General features: G+C 52.0%; 1 protein-coding gene across 2 annotated transcripts in view; it reads left to right on the top strand.

Annotated features, from left to right (window-relative positions):
- Positions 1-23,168, top strand: part of PRICKLE2 (prickle planar cell polarity protein 2) — a 109,069-nt gene extending 85,901 nt beyond the window's left edge. For both annotated transcript variants that reach the window (XM_055709715.1, XM_005432559.3), the window contains 6 exons: positions 3,677-3,790; positions 5,533-5,670; positions 6,037-6,240; positions 7,975-8,161; positions 10,479-11,342; positions 22,046-23,168. In XM_055709715.1, the coding sequence (XP_055565690.1) occupies positions 3,677-3,790; positions 5,533-5,670; positions 6,037-6,240; positions 7,975-8,161; positions 10,479-11,342; positions 22,046-22,914 (2,376 nt within the window). In that variant the 3' untranslated portion in view covers positions 22,915-23,168. The remainder of the gene's footprint in view (positions 1-3,676; positions 3,791-5,532; positions 5,671-6,036; positions 6,241-7,974; positions 8,162-10,478; positions 11,343-22,045) is intronic.
- Positions 23,169-25,589: the final 2,421 nt, after the last annotated feature.

Raw genomic sequence — 25,589 nt, 5'->3', positions numbered from 1 at the left:
GGGAGACCTTCCCCAGGGCAGGATGGGGCTTGCCCAGCCGGCCAGCGTGCCGCGGCACCCACGGCCAGCCCGCCTTCCCCATCGCAGCCAGGGCCTCGTGACATTGTCTGGAGCCTTATTTTAACTCAGCCTGATGTGTTCCAGATTCCTCTAGGGTTTCTCACATCCAGATGTGAGTAGAGGCCGGAGCAAATAGGGGCAGGCGGGGAAACCGAGGATGAAGCCTAGCCTGGCCCCACAAGTGGCTGCTGTGTGTTAATGATGCTTGTTAGGATAATTGTGGGCAGAGCAGATCTGTTGCAAGGGGAAATAGCAGGATGTGGACATGCTGTCTTGTATGGCAGAAGTATTTAATAATAAAACAGTTGAAGATACCGTATGCTTTAAAGGGGAAATGTTATCCATCCTGGGTCGTTGCCCCACACTGTTTTCCTTATCTAGGTGCAGCTCATGTTGCAGAGCCTGTAGGATCGGTGAGGAGCCATATGCTGGTGCCTGGGGGGTCTGGATCAGGCCCTTTGGCCACAATGGCCCTGCAAGGCTCACTAGCTACAAAGGCTTGTGCGTGCTCCAAACTGGAGCTGGACAGAAGAAGAGTTATTTTAATGGAAAACAGCGACCTTTTGTACAAAAGTGAAGTGCAGACTGAGCAGTTTTCGGTTTTTGACATGTTAGCATTTTCTACAGACCTTTTCCCTGAAAAGCCAGACTGATCTGAGAATCCCCCCTTTCCTTCTTTATTTTTCCTTATTCTTGAGCATCACAACCGGGCAGTGCCAGCCCAACAGCCAGCCACTTACTGGCAGGGTCAGAGATGCTGTCAGCAGCCACGTGAGCACAGAGGCAGGGAACACTGGCGGCCTGGGACCCCATCCCTCCCGGGCTTGGCTCTCCTGTCCAGGGGGCTGGGTGCATCCCATGGGGAGCGGGTGATGGATGAGAGCATGTATTTGCACAGGCCTGGGTTAACATCAGCCCAGGGAAGGGGTGTCCTTCTGCTCCTCGTCTGCACTCTGGCTGGACCTCTTTGGATAGGAGTGGTGTCCCGGTTAAAAGGATCTGATCATCCCCCCGGTTCAGGTGTGTCCCCAGGAGGGATGGTAGATGTAAAGGCAACACTGGAGGAAGCCATCGGCAGGCATAAGGAAAGGGTTTTCTCCTCATGAGATGTCCCGCAGGCTCTGGGCAAGGACTGACAGCTGCCCTGCTCCATCCTCATCGTGAGCACCCCTGTGGCAGCTCGCCATGGCTGATGTGGATCCAAAGCAAACCCTTTCAGGTTATTTCAAGCAACAAATCGCAGGTTGGAGCCTGTTACGTTTATTTTGTTTTGCTTTTGAAACCAAATTGCCCATCCCTGCCGAGCTATGCTGCTGGTGTGATGGGAGCTGGTTCCTGCGGACCTGCTGAGACTAAATGGAAAACTTCCCAGCGGAAGCAGGAGTGGAGCTGAGCACGTATGTCTTGCCTCACCGGGCTCCGGCAAGGCAGCACCCAGGTTGCTGAAGGAAGAACTCGCATCCCTGCTTTTCGCCCAGGGTGAGCGTCTTACAGCTCAGTGCTTGAGGAGCCAGAGCAGCCTGATGGAATTTGGCATCTCTTCAGAAAAAAAAAAAAAGTAATTTCTGGTCTATGCCAACTTCAAGGACTCAGTGGGCAAAAAAACTTCATTGCAAGAAAGGAAAACACAAGCTAACCAACCTGAGCCCAGGGGAAAGCGAGCAGCCTGTCTGCACGTGGGGAATTTGGCAAGAGAAGTCAGCAGGCGCCTGTGCCGGCCGGGAAGTATTCTGGCAGCCCGGTAAAAGGTATGGCAACAGGGGCATCGCCGCGAGATTTTCGGCTGCGAGCACTGCTACAGACTAGCTGCATGAAGACAGGGAGCTCGTTTAACGTCATTGTGCTGCACATAGTGCTTTCTAGTACGTTGATTTGCTACCTCGTGTAGCGCGTCAAAAGAATTTAAGTGTTTTTAATGTGCTTTGATGTCCCTGGATGAAGGATGCTCTATAAATGCAAAGTAAGTGTTCTAATGTACATAGTTTGTTTTCCTTTTAACATAAAATGCTTAGCAGCCTTTCTTTCTTTGACAGTTTCCATAGCTGGTGGGTCTGTTTCTGCTATGCCGTAGCAAAACAAATTTAGGGTTTCGCAGTGGCCTATGCGTGTTCCTTAGCTTCATGACATGGGCAGTTCCCTGTCGTCAGCACTGCAGAGTTACGGGCAGAAATCTGCTAAAAATCTCCCTTTCTGCAAAACTTGGTGACAGGGAAAGGTGGATGTTAGGGTTGGTCTGAGGAGGAACTGTAAACTGAGAAATGCGATTGCAAGCGTTGGAGCAGCTCTGCTTGCAGGTAGTTCTGAATGAGAGCAGGGAGTGAGCTGAATGCAGAGTAATTATTCCTGAATAACGCAAGGTTTGGGTATTTATTCTGGAATAAAAAAAATATTTCTTCCTGTTGATGGTGCCTCCCTGCATGAGCCACCCCCAGCAGGCTGCGAGCCCATGGGTGAGCTCCCCTGCCAGCCAGCCCTGTGTGACCTGCCTCTGTGTCCCTGTCCCTTGTGGTGACCGACGGTAGCTTGTCATCCCGCAGATGCTGTGGGGTTGTGCGGGCAGACAAGGTTCCTCTGGGGAGTGCCAGCCCAGGTGGCGCTTTCTAGGCCAGAGCCCAAAGCATACAGCGAGGGACAAAGCTGATCAGAAGCCACTGCAAAGTGAACGTCATTTGGGGAAAGCCCTGCAAAAGCTGCAGGCGGTGCAGCCGCTCTGAAATCAATTGCTGCAGCGTCTGAGAGCCAAGGGGGCATCTCAGGGGGTTAATCCCACCGCAGTGAAGGGGGAAAGCTGTATACATCAGGAAAACAGTTTGCATCTCTCTAGCCAAGTGTGGATTTAAGGAAGCCATCCAGCCCTCTACTTCTGCCCGAGCATCCGGAGGCATCCGGGGCTGCGGAGACTCCCGATCCCGGCCGAGCTTTCCCTTACCTGTACCTTCTCCTGTTTCTTCCCAAGCGGCTCAAGTCACCGTGGCCATTTCGGAGCTGATCCCTGGCCAGTGACTCGCATCCTGGTGCCTGGCCCGGCCCTTGAGCACACGTTCCAGGTGTGGCAGTCGGAGGAGAGACACTGGGGTTCAGGGTGTGCTTCCTCTCTGGGCTGCCACCGGGCTCCTCCAGCGCCGGGCATGCCATGCCCCACCATGCTGCCTTTTTAATAGCCAATTTTAATTATACGCTCTGAGACGAAAGAGAAAAACCAAGCCTTCCAACAGATTTTATCTGCTGTTTATTTCCACAAATTGCTGCAGAAAAAAGCCCGGAGGGGTTTGATGGAGGTGGAGGCTGCGATAGCCGGCAACACGGAGGCTGCCGGGGCGCAGCCTTTTTAACCTCCCCTGCCGAGGCAGGTGCCGACACATCCCTGCAGCCGGCGAAACATGCTAACGCTATGGAGGCTGACCGAGCAAACGGTAATGAGCTCCACTGCCTTGCCGGGGCTGCCAGCCCTCTTTCTCGGTGGAGGAAAGGCAATAAACCCAAAGCAGCGCCTAGCTGCATTTCCCTGCTCCAAATCGTGGGGAAAACCTGGTGCCCGCTGGCTCGGGGGGTGGCTACTGGCCAGGCACGGGCTCAGCCGGGGAGCCCCACTGCAGTTGCCTCTCTTGCTCCGTAGGTGCACCAGTACTACAGCTGCCTGCCTGAGGACAAGGTCCCCTATGTCAACAGCCCAGGAGAAAAATCTCGCATAAAGCAGCTTTTGCACCAGCTGCCACCGCACGACAATGAGGTCAGTATCCAAAAAGCACCCTCGGACATGCCACCAGGGCTGCGGGTGGGGAGGGGACGTGCCTCCCGGGGTTGCTGGTGGGAAGCGTGGCTGGCCCCTTTGCAGCCCTTTCTGCTTTTTGGGCGGATTTACTTGGAGTTTGGTCATGTTGCCATTTAAGTGCTGTATTTGCTCCCTGCTTCAATGGCATTGGAGGTGGGGAGGGAGTTGCTTGTTTCTAAAGTTAATTTTTTTCCCAAAACATCTTTCTTAAGTCTCGGAAATAAAAGCCTTTTCTCAGCCCTCGGAGGCCAAAGCTGCGTTAATTGTAGTGTGAAATGCTGTTGAGATCAGCTCGAGCCAGATATGAGCAAAAACCTTTTCCCAAGTGCTGCTTCCAACTCACTTTGGGAGTGGGAACGCGTGTGCTGGGGAGGGGTTTCACTCGTCTGAGCCGTGCGAGCTGGGAGAGCCTGGCAAGGTGGAGGTTGAGTCAAGACCAGTCAGAGCAAATAAACCTTCTTAAGTCTCCCAAGAACGATGTGAGTAGCAAAAAGGGTCCGGTCTTTGACATCCTGTTCTCACCAGTGAGAACATTGGCTTCTGGTAGCCCACAAAATTTCCCTGTGTAAACAAAAAAAGTTATTTTCATGTTGCTTTCTGAAGAAGCCGCTCTGGAAAATACGTGCAGGTAACTTGTTTGATCTAGGTCAGATTTTAACGAGTTTTCCTGCGCGTGGCTGGGTGCCATGGGCACAGCGCGGCGCTGCCAGCGCCGGGGGAGCTCCAGGCACCGGGTAGGGGCTTCTTCCCGTACACCCTCGGGCCCCAACCCGCCCGACTGCCTTCCCTGGCAGCTGCTGAGAACCCACAGCCTCTGACAGCCGAGCAGCGTCAGAGTAAATACACGTGAACGCTGCTACGTGCTGCTGTAAGCTGGAGGCACGAGACTGCGTGTATTTTCTGCAAATTGGCAGTTTTTGCATCCGGTTTCCCCTTGTGCTTAGTTTTGCTCCTTTGAAAATTCAAGTTGTGTTGGTCACTCACGTGAATAATCCTGCTCGGCTCCGTGAGCCTACGCTCCAAAGTAACGGAGGCTGGGCTGGGCACTGGTGCTACACGTGGCCACCTTGGCTCTTCAGTTGTATTCTCCATTGAGATGCAACAAGCCAAGAGCTAAGCCTGCGGGATGAAAATAGCCAGGAAAACCTCAGTTTTACAAGCTTCGGGGAAATTGCATCATTCATTGTTTGTATCCTTTTATTTTACTTATTTCCTTATTACCTTCTATGCAGAGGTTTTGCAACATACAAACTTGACCCAGTGCTGGAAGAGTAGTTCCCAGATAGCTCCATCATTTGCACAGGGAAAAGGGGCTGTGCTCTTGAAATGCCAATAAAATATTTTGAAGCTGCTGTAAGACCTCTGCCTTAAGGGGGCTGGTAAAGAAAGCAGGAAAAGTGTCAGTCTGGCTGCTGGTCTGGGCGGGAGTCTGAGGACCCAACTTTTAAGATTTTCCTAAAAACCGAGCACCCAAAGAGCCATCTTCCTCCTTGCCCTTTCTTCTCATCTCTACCGCTTGAAATGTTGACTGGACCCCGGGATGACCAAAGCCCTGTGTTTCTCCAGCCTCCCCCAGCCAAGGGCAGGGTTTGTCTGCGTAACCCCCACGCGGAGCTTCAGCAGAGCTCGTGGGGCAGTGTGACATGCTGGCCGGGGAGCCAGTGACACCCGTAACATTGAGCATCACTTGTGTTTTTTAGGTTCGCTATTGCAATTCGTTGGATGAAGAGGAGAAGAGGGAGCTCAAACTCTTCAGCAACCAAAGGAAGAGGGAAAATTTAGGGAGAGGCAATGTCCGGCCATTCCCTGTAACCATGACGGGAGCCATCTGCGAGCAGGTGGGTAGCAGCTGACAGACTGGCACAAGCCAGGAGGCTTTTGAATCACCAAAGTTAAGTGAAGCTCGCGGGAGCAGCGCCCACCCCATGCCCCCTGCCAGCTACAAGCGCTGGGGTCTGTTGGGGTGCCTGCCAAGAGTACCCCGCAGTATTTGATGCGGAGCAGCCACTTCATCTCCTGGCCTTGTGCAGGGGGGGAAGCTGTTGATATCCTGGCCACAAAATGGAGATGAAAAGAGATAAGAGAGACCAGAAAGGAGCTGTGAATTAGCACCTTCTTCTGCCACAGTTGTGAAAGCAGCTGGTTGGCGATGGGTGGCAGCGGGCTTGTCCGTCCCCCCCGCTAAACACCCGCTTTTCCGACAGTGTGGTGGCCAGATCAACGGGGGGGACATGGCCGTCTTCGCCTCGCGAGCGGGGCACGGCGTCTGCTGGCACCCTCCCTGCTTCATCTGCAGCGTCTGCAACGAGCTGCTGGTCGACCTGATCTACTTCTACCAAGACGGGAAGATCTACTGTGGCAGGCACCACGCCGAGTGCCTCAAGCCCCGCTGCGCAGCGTGCGACGAGGTAAGAGCCAGCTCGCCCCAGCTTCTGCCACGGATGCTGCCCGTGGGGGTGGGTTGAGAGGGTCCCTTTTGCCAGCTAGATGGTATTTCCCCTCCATCCACCCTGGCCTCTACGTGGGTCATGCACATGAAATACGATGGTTGAGGTTTGCCAAGGGTTCATGCAAGCTTTGCCTGAGGTTTCAGGTGAGCGTCTCGGGGATTTTTAGTTGCAGCCTGCCTGGGACTGTTCTGAGACCAATTTGCAGCTACACGCAAGGAGCTGAGGGAGCTGAAACATCCATGAGTGTTTGCAGCAACAGCGCAGCCCCCGTGCTGTGTGATTTTAGTCCAGCTGTGTGTGGTGGTCCTCCCTTCCCCTCTCTTCCCCCAGAAGAAGCCTCTGGTGGATGGCTGCTGTATTTCCTACAAGGCGGTAGTGTCTGGGTACACGCTGAGCTGAAATAGGCTCTGAGAGAGGCGATTAACAGGCTATAGGAAGCTGAACAAATGGAATACAAAACGAATACAGAAAACTACAGAGTCGCCTCAGAGCGTTTCTCAAGTGTCAATCTCTGTTTAAAAGGCTGGTGAAGGAAATTGTTCTGGCTTTTAAAGTTATGAAAACCATAGTGTGGAAAACCATATGTACTATAAAATACCATGTCCCATCTATGCAAGCGTGTAATAGTAAATATCCAAGGCTATATGCACTTCAAATATAAGGAACATTGACGTATGTATCCAATTAGATTTGTAACGTTACCAGTAAAAAAACAACTCCTAACTATTCAACTGGCCTTATTTCCTTGTGGCGTAGGCTGGGTAATTTTTTTTTCATGTACTTTTTATCCCTGCAAATTCTCATGTAAGTCTTTCATTCAGCTCCATCTTTAACATGCATTTCTTCCCCTGGAATATCCGTCGCTAATTTTGAGAAAGGGTAACTCAGGGGTAAGAGGAACTGCAGAGGGAAAGCTTTTGGTGTGACCTGTGCCAGGGCAGAGAGCCAGGGAGAAGAGCTGGGCACTGCTTGCTCCTCTGGCTTGGCTTTGGGAGTGGAGATGGGGTGGGGATGGGAAGCACAGGGGTGGGGATGGGAAGCAAGAAAGCATGTGCTGAAAACATTTGAGATGGCCGCTTCACCAGCCCACCCTTAGCAGCGCTCTGTGCCTCAGTTTCCTCACTAGTCTAACGACTGCAATCATTTTTATAAGCACACAGGCTGGGGTAGAGGTGATGGTGAGGAGCTAGTTAGCTCCGTTTCTCTCCCCTCCAGAGTGCTGCCACTTGTGTTTCTGCTCACCCTTTTTACTCAGGTCCCTGTTTCAGAGACAGATAAATGTGTTTTAGTAAGTGTTCTTCAATAGTCCGCCGGATCAATAGGCTGTATATAAGGGTGTTTATTACCCTGATCGACCCCTCCTGCTGATGGATGTGCTTAGGAGCACGTTACTGCGAGCTCTGCCTTAACGCTTTGTAGTCCGTGCACTGACACGGTCCTGAGGTATTTGCATTTTAATGGGTTTCCCTGAGAAGCGATGGGTGCCCCTGAGCTAGATGGGTGCCCCTGAGCTAAGCCGAGCCAAGGGAGTTTCCCTGTGCAGAACAGGGAGGGGAAGTAGCTGTAAAATTTGGAGGTGGCATGAACAAAAGGTCAGAGCTGTCATGCACGGGCAGGAGAACAAAGGTTGGTGCCCACATCCCAGATCCCCTTTCTGACCGACTCTGCTCCGTGTTTGTCTCCCCCACCCAGATCATTTTTGCCGACGAATGCACCGAGGCCGAAGGGCGGCACTGGCACATGAAGCACTTCTGCTGCTTTGAATGCGAGACGGTGCTGGGAGGGCAGAGGTACATCATGAAGGATGGCAGGCCGTACTGCTGCAGCTGCTTTGAGTCCCTCTACGCCGAGTACTGCGACACCTGCGCCCAGCACATCGGTACGTGCCACCGTCCCCCAGCCCTGGGGCGAGCGCGGGGCTGGGTGCGAGCGGGGCAAACCTCTGCTTGCAAGGTCATTTCTGGCAACGAGGGCTCTTGCATTAAGCCTTTGACAACAACCTGGGCTGTGAGCAGGACTGCCTGCGGCTGGGGTCTGCTCCAGCCCTGGGGCATCCAAAGAGACTCGTGCCCCTCTTGCATCGCCACCAAGGAGCTAGCACAGTAATTTGTTTGGGTAACCCACTGCTTATCCCTTTTTGGGGTCAGAGAAGGAAGGACTGTCAGAAAGCAACCTCTGGAGCTGTTGCAACTAGTGAAAGCTTTCTCTGTCCTAATATAATGCACATTTTTTTCCCCTCTAAATCTCATTTTTCTGTAAGCAGGCTGGCTCTTCGACTCTCAGATTTTTCCCAGCCAAGCGTGCCAAAGGATGGCGTGAGTTAATGGGCTACTGACAGGAAAGATGCTTGTTCTTTAGGCATCATTATTGTTTCTGTTTGCCTTTTTTAATCAACGCACAGATAGATGTTCTCGGACAAAAAAGAAATAATGCATCAGTCGAGAACTGTTCCTAGAACAACAATATAAAATATACTTTGTTCTGGGGGCTAGCTGTGCCCCCAGTGCTCGGGGTTGGGAAGCGGGGTGGGCTGGGAAGCCGCCTCACTGCTCGCCCTGGTCCGTTTGCCACTTGACTGAGCATTTGCTCGCGGGCCCGCGGGCAGCCCTTCCTTTGTCCATGGAGGTGAGCTCACGTGTTCCAGTGTTTCATGGGCTGCAGGGAGAGGAAAAAACCCAACCGTTTTGCTCTTGTGCAGTGGCCAGATGGCCCGGGGGGAGGAAAACTCAGGGCTTCAGTGAAGCACTTGGAGGACATGTTTGCTGTGACCTGCAGCACATCCTTCCCAAAAGCTCAGCTGCAGAGCGGTGAAGAAGCAGCTGTTAATGCTTCTCGCACACGCTCTTCTCTCATGCTTCCCCCATCTGCTGTCCTCCCCTCCGTCCGCCTGGCTGGAGCCTGCTGACTGTCAGGTTTTTGGGGCAAAATGCCTGTTTTGGTGCATATCTGCACATTTCTAGCAAAGGAGGGACTGCAGCCATTTTGCTGCAAGTTGCTTATAGTAGTCACCGAGTGTTGTGCTTAAGAGCCACGTAAATCAAAGGTGAGCCTGTGCTTAAGACTTGTAAGGCTTGGGTTGGGTAGCCGAGGATGGAGTAAGGAGACTGTGCTCCTTGCTCTGTGACATGGCTTCATTGGGATGGAAGAGGAGCTGATAAAATCCCACCCATCGTCTTGTCTCTCCTTTGTCCACAAGCCTAGCGCTCCAGCCTGTATAAAAGCATTCCGCTCATTATAACAGAGGAAGAAAAAACAATTACGCTAAACCAAATTTAGCTTGGAATAAAACGGACTGTTAACGTACTGTTCATTTGCAAATTACCCGGCAGCATTCGGCCCCCCCAGCAGCACGCTGCGGCGGGTGTGCAAGCACGCGCTGTGCACACGTGCGGTGCAGCACCCCGCCGTGCCGGCCAGCCCACGCTGTGCACAGCAGTTTCTCAGGTAACGGGGGCTTTTGCCATGAACAACAGCTTAAACAAGTGAATAAATGTTATAATTGAAACCTCAGGAGCTTTGCTTACGGCTCTGACCAAGAGTGCTGTGCATGCAGCAGGCGTGTGCTCCCCAGGGTTTTGCTGGCAGGGGACAGAGTATCTCCATCAACTCCTTTATTTAGCCCGGGGTGGGCTGGCGGGGGCTACCCCAAATGTGGCTGGCTGCAAGGCAAGGGTGTGCACTCAGATCCCTGGGGCCGGCTCTTTCCGCTTCCTTTTGGAAAGGGGCCCCAGCAGCCAAAATAAAGTTAGGATGGGGCCGCAGTAGCAGTGAGGGACAGGGCTGTCATCTTCTCTGTTACATACTTAACCAAGGCAGCACAAATTCCTCATTATGGTTCAGCTGGAGGCTTTTTTGTTTTTTTTTAAATAGGCAGCATATTATTGCTTTGACTTCAAGGACTTTATGGAGAACTTCTTGCATTCCTTTGCTTTATGATCGGAAATATCCCCATTTAATACAAAATAGCTTGAGGCTCAGTCCTGCTGCCTTTCCCAGCATTGAGTAACTCCCGAGCAAAGACCTGCAGCCTGCAAGGAATTAGAAATGGGCTTAACTTCACACACTGGAGCAGCCCTGCTGAAGGGCTTTCAAGAGCAAGCCTGGGTGCGTGTCGCTCGTAGGGGCTGCGTGCGTTAAGTGCAGTGTGAAGTGATGTAGGCAGGCTGAGTGTGACACTGTGCATCTTCCCCCTCAAGGTATTGACCAGGGCCAGATGACGTATGACGGCCAGCACTGGCACGCCACTGAGACCTGCTTCTGCTGCGCGCAGTGCAAGAAGTCTCTGCTGGGACGGCCCTTCCTGCCCAAGCAGGGGCAGATCTTCTGCTCCAGGGCTTGCAGCGTTGGCGACGACCCCAACGGCTCCGACTCCTCCGACTCTGCTTTCCAGAGCGCACGAGCCAAGGAGTCCCGCCGCAGTGCCAAGATCGGCAAGAACAAGGGGAAGGGCGAGGAGGGGGCACGCAGCCCATGCAACCAGTTGCAGGTCACCTCCAACCGCCTCTCCACTGACGTGGACCCGCTGTCCCTGCAGATGGATTTGCTGAGCCTGGCCAGCCAGACGCCGAGCCTCAACAGGGACCACCTGTGGAGGAGCCGGGACGAGCTCTATCACTACGGGAGCAAAATGGAGCAAAGTCAGTCCCAAAGCCCTCTGCAGCTTCTCAGCCAGTGCAACATAAGGACCTCCTATAACCCCAGCCAGGTCCCGAGCTCGCAGCCGGATTTATGGGCGAAACATTTCAGCAACCCAAAGAGGAGCTCCTCGCTGGCGATGAAGAGCCATGGTGGCAGCTTCATCCAGGACTGCAGAGAGGACTATTACTCAGGGAGACTTCGCTCACAGGAAAGCTACAGTGACATGTCCAACCAGAGCTTCCCTGAGACCAGAGGAAGTCTCAAAGTCCCCAAGTACGAAGAGGAAGAGGAAGGTGGGATGCCGACACCGCAGTGCCGCACCCGGCACCCCATCAATGCCCTCAAGTTCACAGAGGACCTGACACCCACCGAGCAGACTCCCCGTGGCTCCATGGAGTCCCTCGCGCTCTCCAACGCAACAGGTACGTCACCTCCGCTCCTGTCACCTTGCCACCACCCCAGGACCTCCTCCATCCGATGGGGTCCCTTGTGTGGGTCAGTGCCATGATGGGTGTCTTCCCATTACGGGAGTGACGGGCAGCTTGGGGACGGCCGTGCGGTACCCTGGGCTTGCCTGCCTGGCTGCAGTGTGCCCAGCAGCCCCCTCTCGCTTTGCTTGCTTGTTTACTAAATGCAGGGCTTTATAGATGACTGGCCTTTCTTTATAGCTCAAAACAAATGTTTTCAGACTCTTTAATCCTCCCTTTTGTGAAGAGGGGAGAAAAATCAAGGCCAGCTGCTAACACAGAGGCCGATTCCAGCCTTCAGTGCTTGAAGGACTGCTGTCAGCTGCTCTTGCAGGCTAAAAATATTTTTAAATGCTTTGAAATAGGCCCAGTTAACCCCGTTTGCATGTCATGCAGTCCTTGAGCATGTGACTAGTTAAAAGCAATTCCTCCCCATTTACACACGGCTCTGTTTCCCCTCTTCCTCAATCCCCTGGTAGAAACTGCAGGGAAAAGCCAGGCAAGATGCTTGTCCCGTCAGGCTGAGCCCATTTCTCATGAACACATCCCAGGGTAGTATTTCTCAGTCTTCTCACCCCGAACATATTTGGGTTTCATTCTGCGGCTGCAGGGATGGGTGTGCATGCACGGACATGTCTGCAGCAGGGCTGTGGTCCGCAGCTCAGCACTGGGGGGGCTCAGTCCCCTGTGCACCCCCTCCTGCTGTAGTTTGCTTTATTGGACAGCTGCGCTCGTCTGGCACAGCTATCACTTTCTTCCGAGCCCCTCGGCAGAAAACTTCTTGGAAAGGAAAACACTGAGCCTGGTTTGCTTGCCAGAGACACTGCCTTGATTTTTCTTTGCCTCTCCCCCAGCTTTTCTCTGTTCCAGCCAAGCATTGCTTGGATTTGGGCAGGTCCTGCACCCATCTCCTGCAAAACGTCTGTCTTGCTGTCAGTGGCAATGCAGCGAGCAGCCTGGGGAGTGTGTGGTACCCTGCTCCGAGGGCCCCCCACGGGATGCTGGTACCAGGTGGTGGGGATGCGCCAGCGAGCATCGCCGGACCCCGCAGATCTGAGCACCCCTGAGCCCGATCTCGGTGCTCTGCCCCACCTGGATGGACAGGTTTGCTCTGCTACACCCGTGCCTCCTCGCCTTGCTCCTGGGTTTCAGTGTGTTTGTTTAGGGAAGCTGCCAGCCCCGTGCCAAAATGTGAAATGATCTCTGTGTTCAGCCAGGATCTCCCTAACTGGCCAGTGGCAAAGCAAGGGGGGAGAGGAGAAGCTAATGAGCTGGAGAGGGTTCTGCTCAAACAGCCTCGTGTATACACAGAGGAAAAATAGATGGGAAATGGCGAGGGAGTTGGGAATTGCTCTCCAAAACAAAATTTCCCTAAGTAAAGCTCCACATTTCCAAAGCCACTCATGTGCCTGAAAACTCATATTGTGTAAACCCCATCAGTACAGAGAGTCTTGAGCAACACAGAGTTCAGATGAGCAATGTCTGAGTATTAGAGGAGCTGTTGCATGCTTTGGAGCTGAAGTGTAACAAGTTATCAGGGATACAGGTCAAGGGACGGGAAACATGGCAAGGCCTTCGTATTAGAGTGAAAATCATTCTATCTTTCGTTTTAGAAGCCCATTTTTAAAACGCTGGGAGGGAGACTTTCCACAGGCATCCATCCTACATATGCAGCCAAAATATGAATTCCCTTACTTGTAGTGCCTGCCTTAGGGACTCGCTTCTTTCCTGCTTTCTGGAGCAGATGCTCAGCATGATGGGGCTTGCAATGAATTTAAGCAGTTTCTCTGCAGAATAAGGTGATAACATTTTTATTAATGTGTAAGATTCTAATAATTTTCTTTGCTCTGGGACCTGGCTCATCTTGAGCTGGGAGGCACTGCAGCAGTAACAGGCGGGTCCCCCAGGACCCTGTGCAATTATGGAGGTCACAATTATCATCCCATTTAATAGGCAATGTTTTGAGGACAGGGAGATTTGGTGACCTGGCTGAGGTCTATGGCAGAGCAGGTTTTTGGGCAGGAGGTGTCAGGACACAGCAGCTCACTGCCTGGCTTTTTCTGTCCCCACACTCCCTGCCGGGGCCGAGCAAGCTGCCCAGCAAGCACTGCCATGAAGTCCCCCACAACGCAGCCCAGGGGTCCGGCTCACCCTGTGCCCTCCACCCCGCATGCCCCAGGCTCTGCTTTGCAAGAGGCTTCCAGTCATCCACATACAAGGTCCCTTTGAGCTACCGATGCTGCACAGTTGCTCCACCTTATAAAGTGAAATAATTAACACCGCATCCATCTAACATTTTATGGCTTTGCTGAAAACGTTCCTTTTTTTTATAGGGAGCTGAAGGGCAAACAGTCCCTGCCCTGCAGAGCACATGTTAAAAGCTGGTCCCTCCCTGGCAGCAGATTTTGCTGTGATGTTTCTATTAGAATCTAACTACTAATTAGCTGGAGACGCTGGTGGAAGCAGGTAACTCACGGGGTGTGCAGCGGTAGTCCCTGTCCTCTGGCCAGAGGGCTGCCTCCTGTAAGGAGAGATTGTCCCTAGGATATCTGTAATGCGTTCAGTGCTGGGTCAGGGGTCACCCACTGGGTGGGACAAGATCTATGGTGACTCCCAGTCTCCTGCAAGACCCCAGGTTTTCACCTTACCAGCCAGGCTCTACTTGATCTCTTCAAAGACAGTTCCTTGCAAGTTAGTAAAGAGATGGGACACTGTTAATGCTGGGCACTTGCCCTTAAAATGCTCGGCTGTGCTCTGCTGTCTCACCATGGCTCGCAGTGCACCAGCACACTTGAATTGCAGAGGTAGCTGTGACCCTCCCGCTCTGTTTCAGGGTTCAGATTAGACGGGAGGGTCTCTGCTGTCCTCCGGTTTGTGCTTGTGTAGTTGCCACAAGTGCTGATGTGATTTAAACACGTCCACTGGCAAAGGGCAGAGTTCCCTGATGCTACAGGGCATCTCTCCTTTTTTCCCACATTTCTGTCGGAATTCATCTGTCTGCCATCAACTGAAGGCTACAACAGACTCCAATCCACTACAGCTTCTTGGAGAGTGGGTCCTTCTCCTGCCCAACGTGGCTGTTAGATGGAGAGGCAGAGAGCAAAACACATTTTCCAGCACATTTTCCAAGGGAGAGCTCATTTTTGCTGATTTTGTATTATCTTTCCTTTTTTCTTTCCTTTGGCTGCTTTTGCCTTTTTTTTTTTTTATGGCACTAGGAACAATACAAAACAGTGAATGCTGTAGCAATGTTTACCCCGTAGCACCCTTCATTAAGCAATCAGGACCAGACTAAGATGGAGTTTGTCCAGAAAGCTTTTCTCATGAGGAGGAGCCTGATCCTACCAGAGGTTAATCACTTCCCAGAAGATACTTGGTCCATCACAGCCTGCTCCCAGTGCTTGTGCTCTGCCTTGTTCTGCCTGTGCTTGTGTTGCCCTCTAAAATTTGCAGGCACTGTACGTGCCTAGCAGCTGAATTAGAAATCAAGAGCTGATCTCTGCTGATTCCAAGCAGTCATTTCCACAAAATGCCAGCTGGTCAAATAGCCCACTTAAGAAAGTACCTGCGGGCTAAACATTATTCTCTGGGAACAGTGTCTTTGTGTGCAGCTTGCAGAGAGCTGACGTGCTTTGGAGGTAGGAGGCGTGTTGAACGGTGATGCTCTTGTATGCAAAAGGAGAAATAGATTTCAAGTATTCCTTCAGAAACTGAGCTTGGGTGAAGGTAGCAGCCTTGTCTGTCGCAGGCATAAACCCAGGAAAACAAGAAGTTAAGCTGGTGCCATTACAGGGTGGAATGGGCTGTCACATGTATGGCACACGTTTCTCCTGTCCGAAGGCCCCCAACAGCTTGTTTTTCCAGGACTAGACAACTGTGATATACCCAGAAAGCAGAGAGAAAAAACGTATGGATATGCACATGGGTCAGTCAGCACTGATCCCTGCACGTCTGAGTTGCAGAGTGACCTGATGGCATCATCTGCCTCTAGTTCCCTCTTCTTCCTCTGCCTGAGGAGGAGCTGAAAGGTGGCGTGCAGCCAGGGGGAGAAGGAAAAGCCCTTTTTCTGAGGGGCAGGGCTATATTTTCTGGAGAAGCATTCAATGGCCCAGTCTCTTCTGCACTGAGGGCCTGGGAGCAGCTCCGGAACAGCCGCAGGGATAGCAGTGAGGGGGCGAGGGGGCTGGGGGCTGGTGCCCATACCCATGTCCCCAGTGGCACTGCATCCCACAGGTGTTCCTCGGCCCCCTGGGCTGGAGAGGGCAGCTGCCCCGGGCGCTTCAGCTGAGTTTTGCAAGTCAGAAAATAACACATTGGCCATTCCTGACTTTTTCTAAGAAAAAGGAGGCTCCCACCTCTCCCGTGCGCTCCTACCAGCCTCTTTCCCACAGACACGGGCAGCATAAAACTACTCCAAGTCAGAAGATGGGATCCCTGGGGAGATTTTTCCAATTTTGAATCACAGATGTAACATTTCCCAGTCCAAGCTGGGTCATTTTGAAACCCAGCATGCGAAGACAGAGGTTTTCCATCCCAAGGGGCCAATGCCAAAACACTGTAAAACTGCCAGGAGTGTTTTTTCTCCCCCTCACCCACCTTTTGCTGCTCAGCCATGGGAGGTTTGGTGGGCTTACCGTGGGGGCCAGCCACGTGCAGACTTCCACCCCTTCGGTCTCATGCATGGGCGTGCCAAAGCCGTGGGGTAACAACCAAACCAGAGGCAGAGCCGAAATGGATTTCTGGAAGGAGATGTTGTTGGGGGAAGCAATAGCATCTCGCCCCCAACCCAGCGTGCCGGCCACCCTGGGAGAGCGCAGGCGCTGGAGGCGCCGACACAGGGGTTACAGGGGTGCTTCTCGGTGAAAATCCAACCCCTTTCTCAGGCAGCACCCGTGTGTAGGGGCTTCCTTGAGTGATCAGATCAGGATGGAGGGACTGATCGCATGGGAAACGGGCTGTGACACCCGTGGGATGGCCTGGGGGGACACACCATGGGAGGCTGTCAGGACAGTGAGCACTCCGCTTTCCCCCAAATTGTTTACTTTCCATGGTTTCCACTTATAGAAGGGTTCTGCTTTATTTCTGCACACCCTGAGGTCGCTCAGAAGTGAGACGAAGCTGAGCTATAAACAAAGCCCTGGGCAGGCTGTTTCTCCTGAAGTTCCTTTTTAGTTCTCAGGGTTGAACTTGAAATAAACCCTGTTTCAGGGGAGGTGAGGATGTGCCTGCTTGGTGCTATGAGAGAGAGAAGGCTCTGGCATGGGGGGCTGGACACAAGAGATGCGGTACCGTCCCCTCCTGCACCTGTATAGCTGCATTTCAACAGCCTGTCGGGGCTGGGCGCGGGGTTTTGGTGCAGGCAGGCACCCATATGGGGCTCAGGTGGCGAGGGCTGCGATGCACAGGTGTATGTGTACACTATGATAAATGTAAAGGCAAGAAGCAAACATCAGCATAGCCCTGTTTGTCTGCAATATCCTAAACCAGAGCGTTTTTGCATTCCCCAGCCAGGGTGGAGCAGGCGATGCTGTCTCTGCAGTGGGATGTTAGCTGCCGTGTTAGCCCAGCTTCGTGGGGAGTTTAATTTAATGGGGGCTGGGAGCTGCTGCCCCTCACTGGGGACTTCGTTCCCAGCCTTGCACCCAGTGTACGTGCTCTCTGTGGGCCCTTTGCTGTCGTTTGCCGAATCGTTTAATAATTCATAATTAATGCAACTTGCAGCCCCGGTTTAGCAAAGCACACGGTGAGATTTAAGCACCTCCGAGTGCTTTGTTGTGGCAAGGTTGTAGAGGTGATGCTCACGAGGAATATCTTTGTGCCGTTGCTTTGCTTATTCTGTTGTTATTTCCCTTGGCAATGTTTATGGGATAAACATGGTTCATAATAGGGGTGGGGAAGGACTTCAGAGGGGGTGGTACAGCATGTTCTTAACAAACTTTAATGTTAATCAAAAACCTGCTTTGTGTTCCTGGCGCCGTAGCCAGCTGGAGTTCTGTATCGAATGCCCGCAGCCAAGCTACAGCTTTCACTTGTGCTCATCTGAAAAGCGTGTGTTTCCAAGGCTCCAGGGTGAAATATTGAGCCTGGCAGCCCCACGCAGTGGAGAACGGCAGCAAAGTAACCTGCCGTGTCCACGTGTGCTATGGTGCTGGCTGCAATCTGGCCGTGGGACAGCCACCGGCCCGTGCACCACGCTGGTGGCAGCAGGTGCCATCTCTCCTCTTCCAGTGCAAGAGCCTCTAGGGCAGGTGCTGATGGATGGGCTCAGGGTCTGAGCGCATCGTTTTGCAGAAGGGAAGTCTGGTGGGGTCGGCACGTCACACCTGGGTTTGCACCCCTGGAAAGGGCTCAGGGATGTGGTAACAACTGTCCCATGCTGTGGGCCAGAGGCAGGGCTACTGCGCCCCTGGACGGCCTCGGGAAACAGATTCTGAGGTTTCCTTGTTAGAAAAATACCACTGCTGCGTGGTGGGGTTTCCCCTCGCGTGCTCTTTCTTCCAGGTTAGGGCTTGCGCGGGTTATTAGCTGTGTTCCCAGATGAAACACTTCATTAAGAGGGAGCTGCAGTGGCTGTAAATAAATACTGGTAATTTAAGAAGATTGGGCCTCAATGCGCTGGTGCAGCTCTGAAATGAGGAGTGACTGCAGGAGAGGAGGGTCGGTGCCACGGTTGCGCCACCCAGGGTAGCATGGGACCGGAGACCCAGAGCATCCCTGCGTGTGCCCGGGCATCTGCCACTTTCTGGGGCCCAGGAGATGCTCTGGTGCCGGAGCCTGCCCCAACTGTCTTCTGCTGGGGTTGCACAGGAAGAGTTTTCCTCTTCTCCAAGCTGAAATTGTCTTTGTAAGAGGTCAGCAGACCTAGAGAATAATGCATTCCCCTCTTTGCAAGCATTTTTTTCCACATTTGAAGGCTGTTATTATATCCCCTTCAGCCTTCTCTTCTCTAGACTAAACAACCTCTGTTCTTTCAAACTTTACTCCTAGGTTGTATGTTCTAGATGAAATATTTTAGATAAATGGTTATTGCTGTCCTTCCAACTCGCTGAAGTCAGTGAAGCACTCCTGGCTCGCTCCCGCTATGCCTTGCTGGGGTTTTGTGGCTCTGTGGAGAGGGACAGGAGCATTTAGGGAGCTTCGAAAGCCTAATCTGAGCCTGACCTCTGCTCACGATGCTTCACACCTTGCGTTGGTGTAAATGTAAAGTTAAGCCTGGAGGCACCTTTGTGTTCACATGGGTTAGAAGTTGCATTGTTGACCTGGTAACTGCTCTGGGCACTGTCAGAGTCATGTGGAACTCTCAGTTGTCTTCAGTGATGCTATAAAAGCTCAGCTTTGCTCCTCAGGGAGCAGAAGAAATTGTTCACTGCCACCGTGAGCAGAGAAAACAAAGCTTTCCTGGCCCCTGGCCACCCTGCTTGCTGCGTCGTTCCCTGGTGTGGCTCCCAAAGAAAAGCTTGTGCACGTGCAGCCTGCCAAATCGGCCTGGGAAGGTGCATTTGGCCCTCAGCAAGGAACGTTTCCCATTGTGTCGTATGCAGAAATGAAGCCGTTGGGTCTGGAGATGGCTTTGCTGCAGCCTCTCGAACATGAGCTCCATCACACCCCAAGTGCCCTGGCGATGCTGGTGTGTGTACGTGCAGTGTGCTGGATTCCTTTTACAATCAACATTTCCCCAGCAATTCAAGATCTTAAAATGTGTGTGCTTAATTATAATCAGGCCGCCTGGATGAACAGCCAGAAACATCCCCTGGACCTAATAATCACTGATTAAACCTTGCACTCCGAGCATGAGCCGTACGTGTATTGCACTGAAATTGCTGCCCCCTGGGCTGACCAGCACTTTGAAGGGGAAAAGACAAAAGCAGTCACAGCGTCTGCTGGAGGCCTGCGCAGGGGGCTGGAACCCCCCATCCTGCATAAAGTAAACCTGTGAAGCGCTGGTTCTGCCTTTCCCGGAGCTGGGAGCCCCATTTATCATGGCTGGCTTTACTCCTGGCAAAAAGAAACAGAGGTTTCACCGCGCATCGTCCCGCTCGGCCACCGCAGCTGCATGCAGCACTCCTGCCGGTGATGTGGAGGATGCACGTGTGTCTTAATTTGAGAATAGGGGTTTGCTCTTTCCGTGTCTCTGGAACCTCTCCCGAGATGCTTGGTTTTATTCTGGCTGGATGCAGGACTGGAGGAGAGAGGTGGCCATGGTGGGGGAGCCGAGAGCTATGGGTACCACTCGATGCGGCTGGCTATGCAGGGGGGGGCGAAGCACTGGCTCACCCCTTACCCCTGTGAGGCGGGATGAGGTCGGCCCCTCTCCAATGATGCTGCCAAAATCAATCTGCTGATGCCGCAGAAGCATCCTGCAGTGTTTGGAGCTATATTCCCCTCACAGCGCTGCCGCTGCTCGTTCTTATTGCAGAGCTGCGCCAGTTCTCTTAATGAAGGGTTGCATAAATGTCACCGAGGGCTCATTTTCCTTGGCATCAGCTATTGTCTGACAGATCTGATTAAGGCCACATTCGGCTGTCAGCGGCTGTGATTCACGTTCGGATCAGCTCCACGGGCAATCCCGCTGTTATTCTGGCTTTTCGGGAGGTTTTTGTGCATGTTACCAAGTTGCTTTTCCCTCCCGGGGGAGCTGCTGGGCTCCTCCATGGTGGCACAGGAGGGATATGGGGAGCAGTGCCTGATGTGCCAAACGGCATCGCTGGGATCAAAGGCCGCGATCACAGCTCCAGCGGGGAGGAGGCACGTGCTGGGAATTGCCTGTTCCCATAACGGGAGCAGGGAGCACGGGCAGGCAGGTCCCCAGGGGGGACAGGGAGCCTGTGCAGGACTGTTTCCAAAGAGCAGTGGGCAGGGTTGGGTTAGCTCGCTTCTAGATCAGTGTGGCTTAGGAAAAAAAAGGCATGAAGCTGGCTTGAAAAGTGTGTGCTTTTCAAAACAAAGCATGGCTTTTCCTTTTTTTTTTTTTTTTTTTTTTTTAACCCAGCCTCTCCCTTTTCCTGCGGCGTTCAGGGATCTCCTTTGCTTTACCTTCCTCTGTAATCATAAACTCCAGAAACATCCCCATTAACAGCAGAAAAGCAAAAGAGCTGAGAGAAATGGCTGCAGCAGCTGGGACTTGGGGAGCAAAGCCAAACCATGTGAGACCCAGCGGCGGCTTGCGCTCAAGTGCTAAAGCTCTCCCCGGTGCCACTGAGTGGAAGATTTGGAAAACCTTGCCCATCTTTGCAGGATCTGTTGATCTTATTAAGGCTGAGTCCAAAGAAACCCTGAAGCAGCTCGTGAGCAGGGTTAGTGACAGCAGCCCTTGTTCTTGTTCAGGTTTGGCAGGCAGCAGTTAATGCCGAAGGAGCTGAGCTCTTGATGAAATGTAAGCAGCTTTTGTTAAGGCAAAAAGAAGTTTATTCTTGAATTGTGGGTTGGGTTGTTGGTTTTTTTAATTAATTTACAAAGTCATAAATTCTCAGCGATTGCATAAGGGCTGTGCGTCATGTTGAAAATCCTGCTGATGGTGCACAGCTCTCCACGTTTGGTCTGCATGGGGAGGTTGTCGGAGAGGGATGGGGAGAAGGGCGCCAAAGCAAACACTCTGCATTTGATTTGGGATGAAATGGATTTCCTTTGAAATAGCTTGCGAAACATGTTGTCCTGAGCTTGCAATGCAAGCGCTGACTGCTGCCAGTTGTCAAGCCAACATGGAGATAGTCAGAAAATAGTCAGGAAACACCCATAAAACAGGCCAAGGGCTAGGGCAATGTGCAGTGCATTGAGTTTCTTGTTGATGGGCAGGTGTTGAGCAGAAACCCCCCTTCTCTGCTGCCAGGTGAAGGCTTTCTAGGCTGGAGGAAAGCACCTTGCGGGAGCTGTGGGCTGGAGGAAAGCAGCTTGCAGGAGCTCAGGTCTGGCTGGCACGTGGGAGAGACCCAGTGGGCCACCTTCCCAAGCAGGGCAGCCCATCAAGCTGGAGCTGCTGTTCCTGGCTCCTGCCCACGTGCAGCTCACCAGGGATAGCCTGACTCTCCTGCAGCAGGACAGCTCTTACAGGGAGCTCCAGCAGACCCTCAGGTGTTTCCTTGCCTCCTGGGAAACCCGACTGCCTGCACATGGCCATGGCTGCGCCTTCAGTCCCCACCGTGGGTGACATTCGGGGGACCTGTGGAGTGCAGCATGGTGACGAGCCTGAATTAGTCAGTGGCCCCATTTTCAGCTGCCCCTGACATTGTTCAGTCTTTCCAAACATTTTGTTGTTGCACAAGGTGTGGGTGCCGGATCATGGCACCCTAGTTATCTCAGCATGCAGGAGGCCTCAGGTTACCTCTGACGCATAATTTCTCACTGGCATCACTAGTTATTCCTATCAAGTTACACTCAGTGTAGACATATGGGGAAGGAAGTTGTGAAAAGCAACTTGGAGTCCAACTCAAAACACCTTAAATTGGTGTGATTTCCCCAAAGGAGGAACTGCCTGCTCTTTAAAGAAAAAAAAAATCATCCTCTTGAAAGGGTTCTTCAGGACAGCATCTAAACCACCAAGTTATTTTTTAAAGCAAGTCATGGGCCAAACCCAGCCTTCTCCCTGCATCTCGGCTGACAAAAAAATTCTCCTCCTTAACTCTCTTTTTTTTTTTCCCTTCCTTTGCCCTTTCCCTGCAAAGGCCTCTCAGCAGATGGTGGAGCCAAGCGCCAGGAGCATCTCTCCAGGTTCTCGATGCCTGACCTGAGCAAAGACTCAGGCATGAACGTCTCGGAGAAGATGAGCAACATGGGGACCCTGAACTCCTCCATGCAATTTCGCAGCGCCGAGTCCGTCCGCAGCCTGCTGTCGGCGCAGCAGTACCAGGACATGGAGCCGAACCTGCACGGCCTCGCCAGCCCCCTTGGGTACCGAGAGCGGCCGTCGCACGGGCAGATGCACCAGAGCTTCGACTACGGTAGCGGGGTGCCCGGGGGCAAGCTGGGGGCGCAGGAGGGCTCGAGGCACACCCCCATGAGCGAGCGCACACGCCGGCGAACTAACCTGCGGGATGATGACCGGCATTACCGCCCGCACCGGCCCCGGCGGTCTCGCCGTTCCCGGTCGGATAACGCCCTGCACCTGGCCAGTGAGCAGTGCTGCCGGCTGAAGGAGAGACCCTTGCTGCGAGCCAGGGAAGACTACGACCAGTTCATGCACCAGAGGAGCTGCAGAGAGACAGTGGAGCAGGGTCCCCGCAGGGACGTCTATGGCCACTGTCCCCGGACGGTGTCGGATCTCGCCTTGCAGAACCACTTGGGCGAGAGGTGGGGGCCCTACTTCGCTGAATACGACTGGTGCTCGACCTGCTCATCCTCTTCGGAGTCCGACAACGAGGGCTATTTCCTCGGGGAGCCAATTCCCCAACCCACCCGCCTCCGGTACGTGACCAGCGAGGAGCTCCTGCACAAATACGGCTCATACAGCGTGCCCAAGTCTTCCACGCTGGGTGGCAGGGGACAGTTGCACAGCCGGAAAAGACAGAAGAGCAAAAACTGTATCATATCCTAATGGCATCCTTGCTAGGCACCTTGGGAGAATGTAAATTAACTCACAAACTTGCACTGTTTTAGATCATGTAAGTGCTTTTATTGTAACAAAAAAGACCTAAAGAGTAGGGATTTGTAAGGAGGTTGTAGACTGGCTTCTATAAATAGTCATAATCCTGGGCACGGTGAATATATTTTGCACATCTTTCTTTGGAGGAAAAAAAAAAAAAAAGTTCACTTTAGCCTGTAATATTTACCCAGTAGTTTTTCCTCTTTCTCCCAGATACTGCCACCCTTTTGAGTTCTGTTTGTCCGTACGTTTTGGTTACCACTGTCAACTCTCATCATCAGTTTGCTGATAGCTTTTGCTTTCCAACACATTTTTGTTTTCCATTAGCCATGTCAGTAGGTAATTTGTCTCTCGGACAGTATGGGAGCCTAAGTTATTTCCACGATTGTTGTAAATGCAATGTAAATGCGAGTTTGGAGAAAATATTTTTGTATTTTGTAATATCAGAGGAATTTCTATATCTTAGAAGTCACTGGGAAAATACATGTGCATTCGGAATTGTTTTCAGCCAGAGCTAACCAAACATACTTTTGACCACCCTTTCCATTTCATTATCAGATTTCTTCAGTATATCAGTGAGAGTTTGAATTGTCATTTGTTTTGAGGGGTTTTTTGTTGGGTTTTTTTTTTAACCCTTTTTTTCTGTTTTTTTTTGTTTGTTTTGATCCTGGTAAATAAAGAGAACATTTTCTGATTCATGAAATCTTGAAGAGGCCTTGGTGGCGTTTTGAAGTCTGCTCATGCCTGTGATTTGCAGGTACGCTCCATCAGTCAGATACAGGAATCCCGACAGCTGCAAAAGGGACTTTTTTTTTAATTATTATTATTAAATAGGAAACAACAGAACTACCAAATGTCTGCAACATTGTAAATGACCAAAGCCGGAGAAGGAATTTTACACCTCTGTAGAGAACGCTGAAGTTACTAAACATTGAACTATTATTTGGAGTAAATAAAAGTGTAAATGGTGCAATTGTGTGATGTCAGCATGACGTTGTTTTGAATATAGACTTGTCTTATGGTGCTCTAGTCTCCTGGGTTATGTTAACTGCTGTTCATTACCAAGTGGAAGTCTCAATATTGCCTACTGCCTAACACGTAAGAAAACAACTGCAAACTGCTCCCGTGGGCCTGATCCTGCCCTGGCGAGACCCCCTCACCCCTCTGAGGCTGTTTGTGGCTGGGGCGGCTGGTCCCCCAGGGGGGCTCAGCCCCTGCCCGCAGAGCTAGGACAGCCCCACAGCAGCCTCGCCGTGGCACAAGTGTTCTATAAATAGGGCTCAGCTGTGTTGTGTTATGGTGGATGTGAGTTTGTTCTCTGTATGCTTCAAACCATTGGGGTCCAGCCATCGCAGCGCATCCCAGCAGCCAAGGCGGATGCCCCGCAGGATTGCAAGCCAATGCCGGGTTGTCCCAGTGCTTCCCAGCAAGGAGCAGGTTTGCAAAAGGGGCTCTTGGCACCCGAAGATGCGGGTTAGCGCCTAAGGGTGTTAAGGCAAAGCTGGGCTTTGAGCCGCAGGAGGGCGGAGAGGCTAAACCAGCTGCATCGCCCCACGCGCTGCCAGCATCTCAGGGTGCCCCTGCGCCTCCGCCAAGCCAGCCCCTGCCCTGCACCCTGGGGACGAGGGTCCCGCTGCAGGGACGGTGCCGGCACCCTGGTGTGCGCGCAGGGATGCCCCATTGCCTACTCAAAGCAGCAGATGCAGAAAAATCTTGAAGATGGATGTCTCCATACCACAGACTATTGCTAGGAATTTTTTTGTTGTTTGTAAAGGACAATGTGATAATTATTATTCCTTTAAAAAGAAAAACAAAAAAGAAATGACACTTAAGTATATTTAAAAAAAAATATGTTTTTTCCAGTTGGAATAAATGGAAGTATTCATCCAAAGGGAAGAGTCTTGCGTATGTTTTTTTGCTCTTAAGGAGCGTTGGTTAGAAAACTTCATTTTCATTTAGCTGGTGTTGCAAAAAAAGCACAAGAACCAGCTCAGCCCCATCCCTGACATGGCTTCAGCAGCAGGCAGGGATAGCTGACAGAGGAGAATCTCCTGCACACTACACACCTTCCCCAGGGTTGCTGACCTGGACCCATTTTTTGGTTTGAAAAAAGCCAAATCTTCACCTGGTGTAAGTCAGCGCAGCTGAGCCAAAATCGCTGGCAGGCCTCTGGCTTACCCTGGGGGAGATGCAACCTGTAATTTATAAATAACAGCTTTTTTTCTTAGAAAGATCACAGATCCTTGCATGTTTTCCAAAACAGACCTGGTAAGTTTGGTAGGGCTATTGCTTTCAGTGACAAGTATGACACTGTAACTACAGGTTCTTATATAACTGGCATTTAACATGTACAATTTAATTCATTGTCAGTGATTAAAAGCACAATGAATGTTGTCTGTCAGCTCCGGTGCAGCAGAGCTGCTCTTTGTACAGCAGGAGGCTGAATCGCTGGGCAAATGGTAAAAAACTAATCCCCAGCCTTTCCCCTTTAACTGCTTGCTGCCTCTCCTCAGGAATAACATAACAAGCTTTAAAGACTCCTTGCAGCAGAATTTAAGTACCTTTTCTCATGCATTTTTGTACCAAAATCCAGGGCCCAGTGCCCCCCTGCATGGGACGCTCTTGCT

The sequence above is a fragment of the Falco cherrug genome, chromosome 4 (assembly GCF_023634085.1).
Source record: "Falco cherrug isolate bFalChe1 chromosome 4, bFalChe1.pri, whole genome shotgun sequence".
NCBI classification, from domain to species: Eukaryota; Metazoa; Chordata; class Aves; order Falconiformes; family Falconidae; genus Falco; species Falco cherrug.
This window is presented reverse-complemented; position numbering and strand designations above follow the sequence as displayed.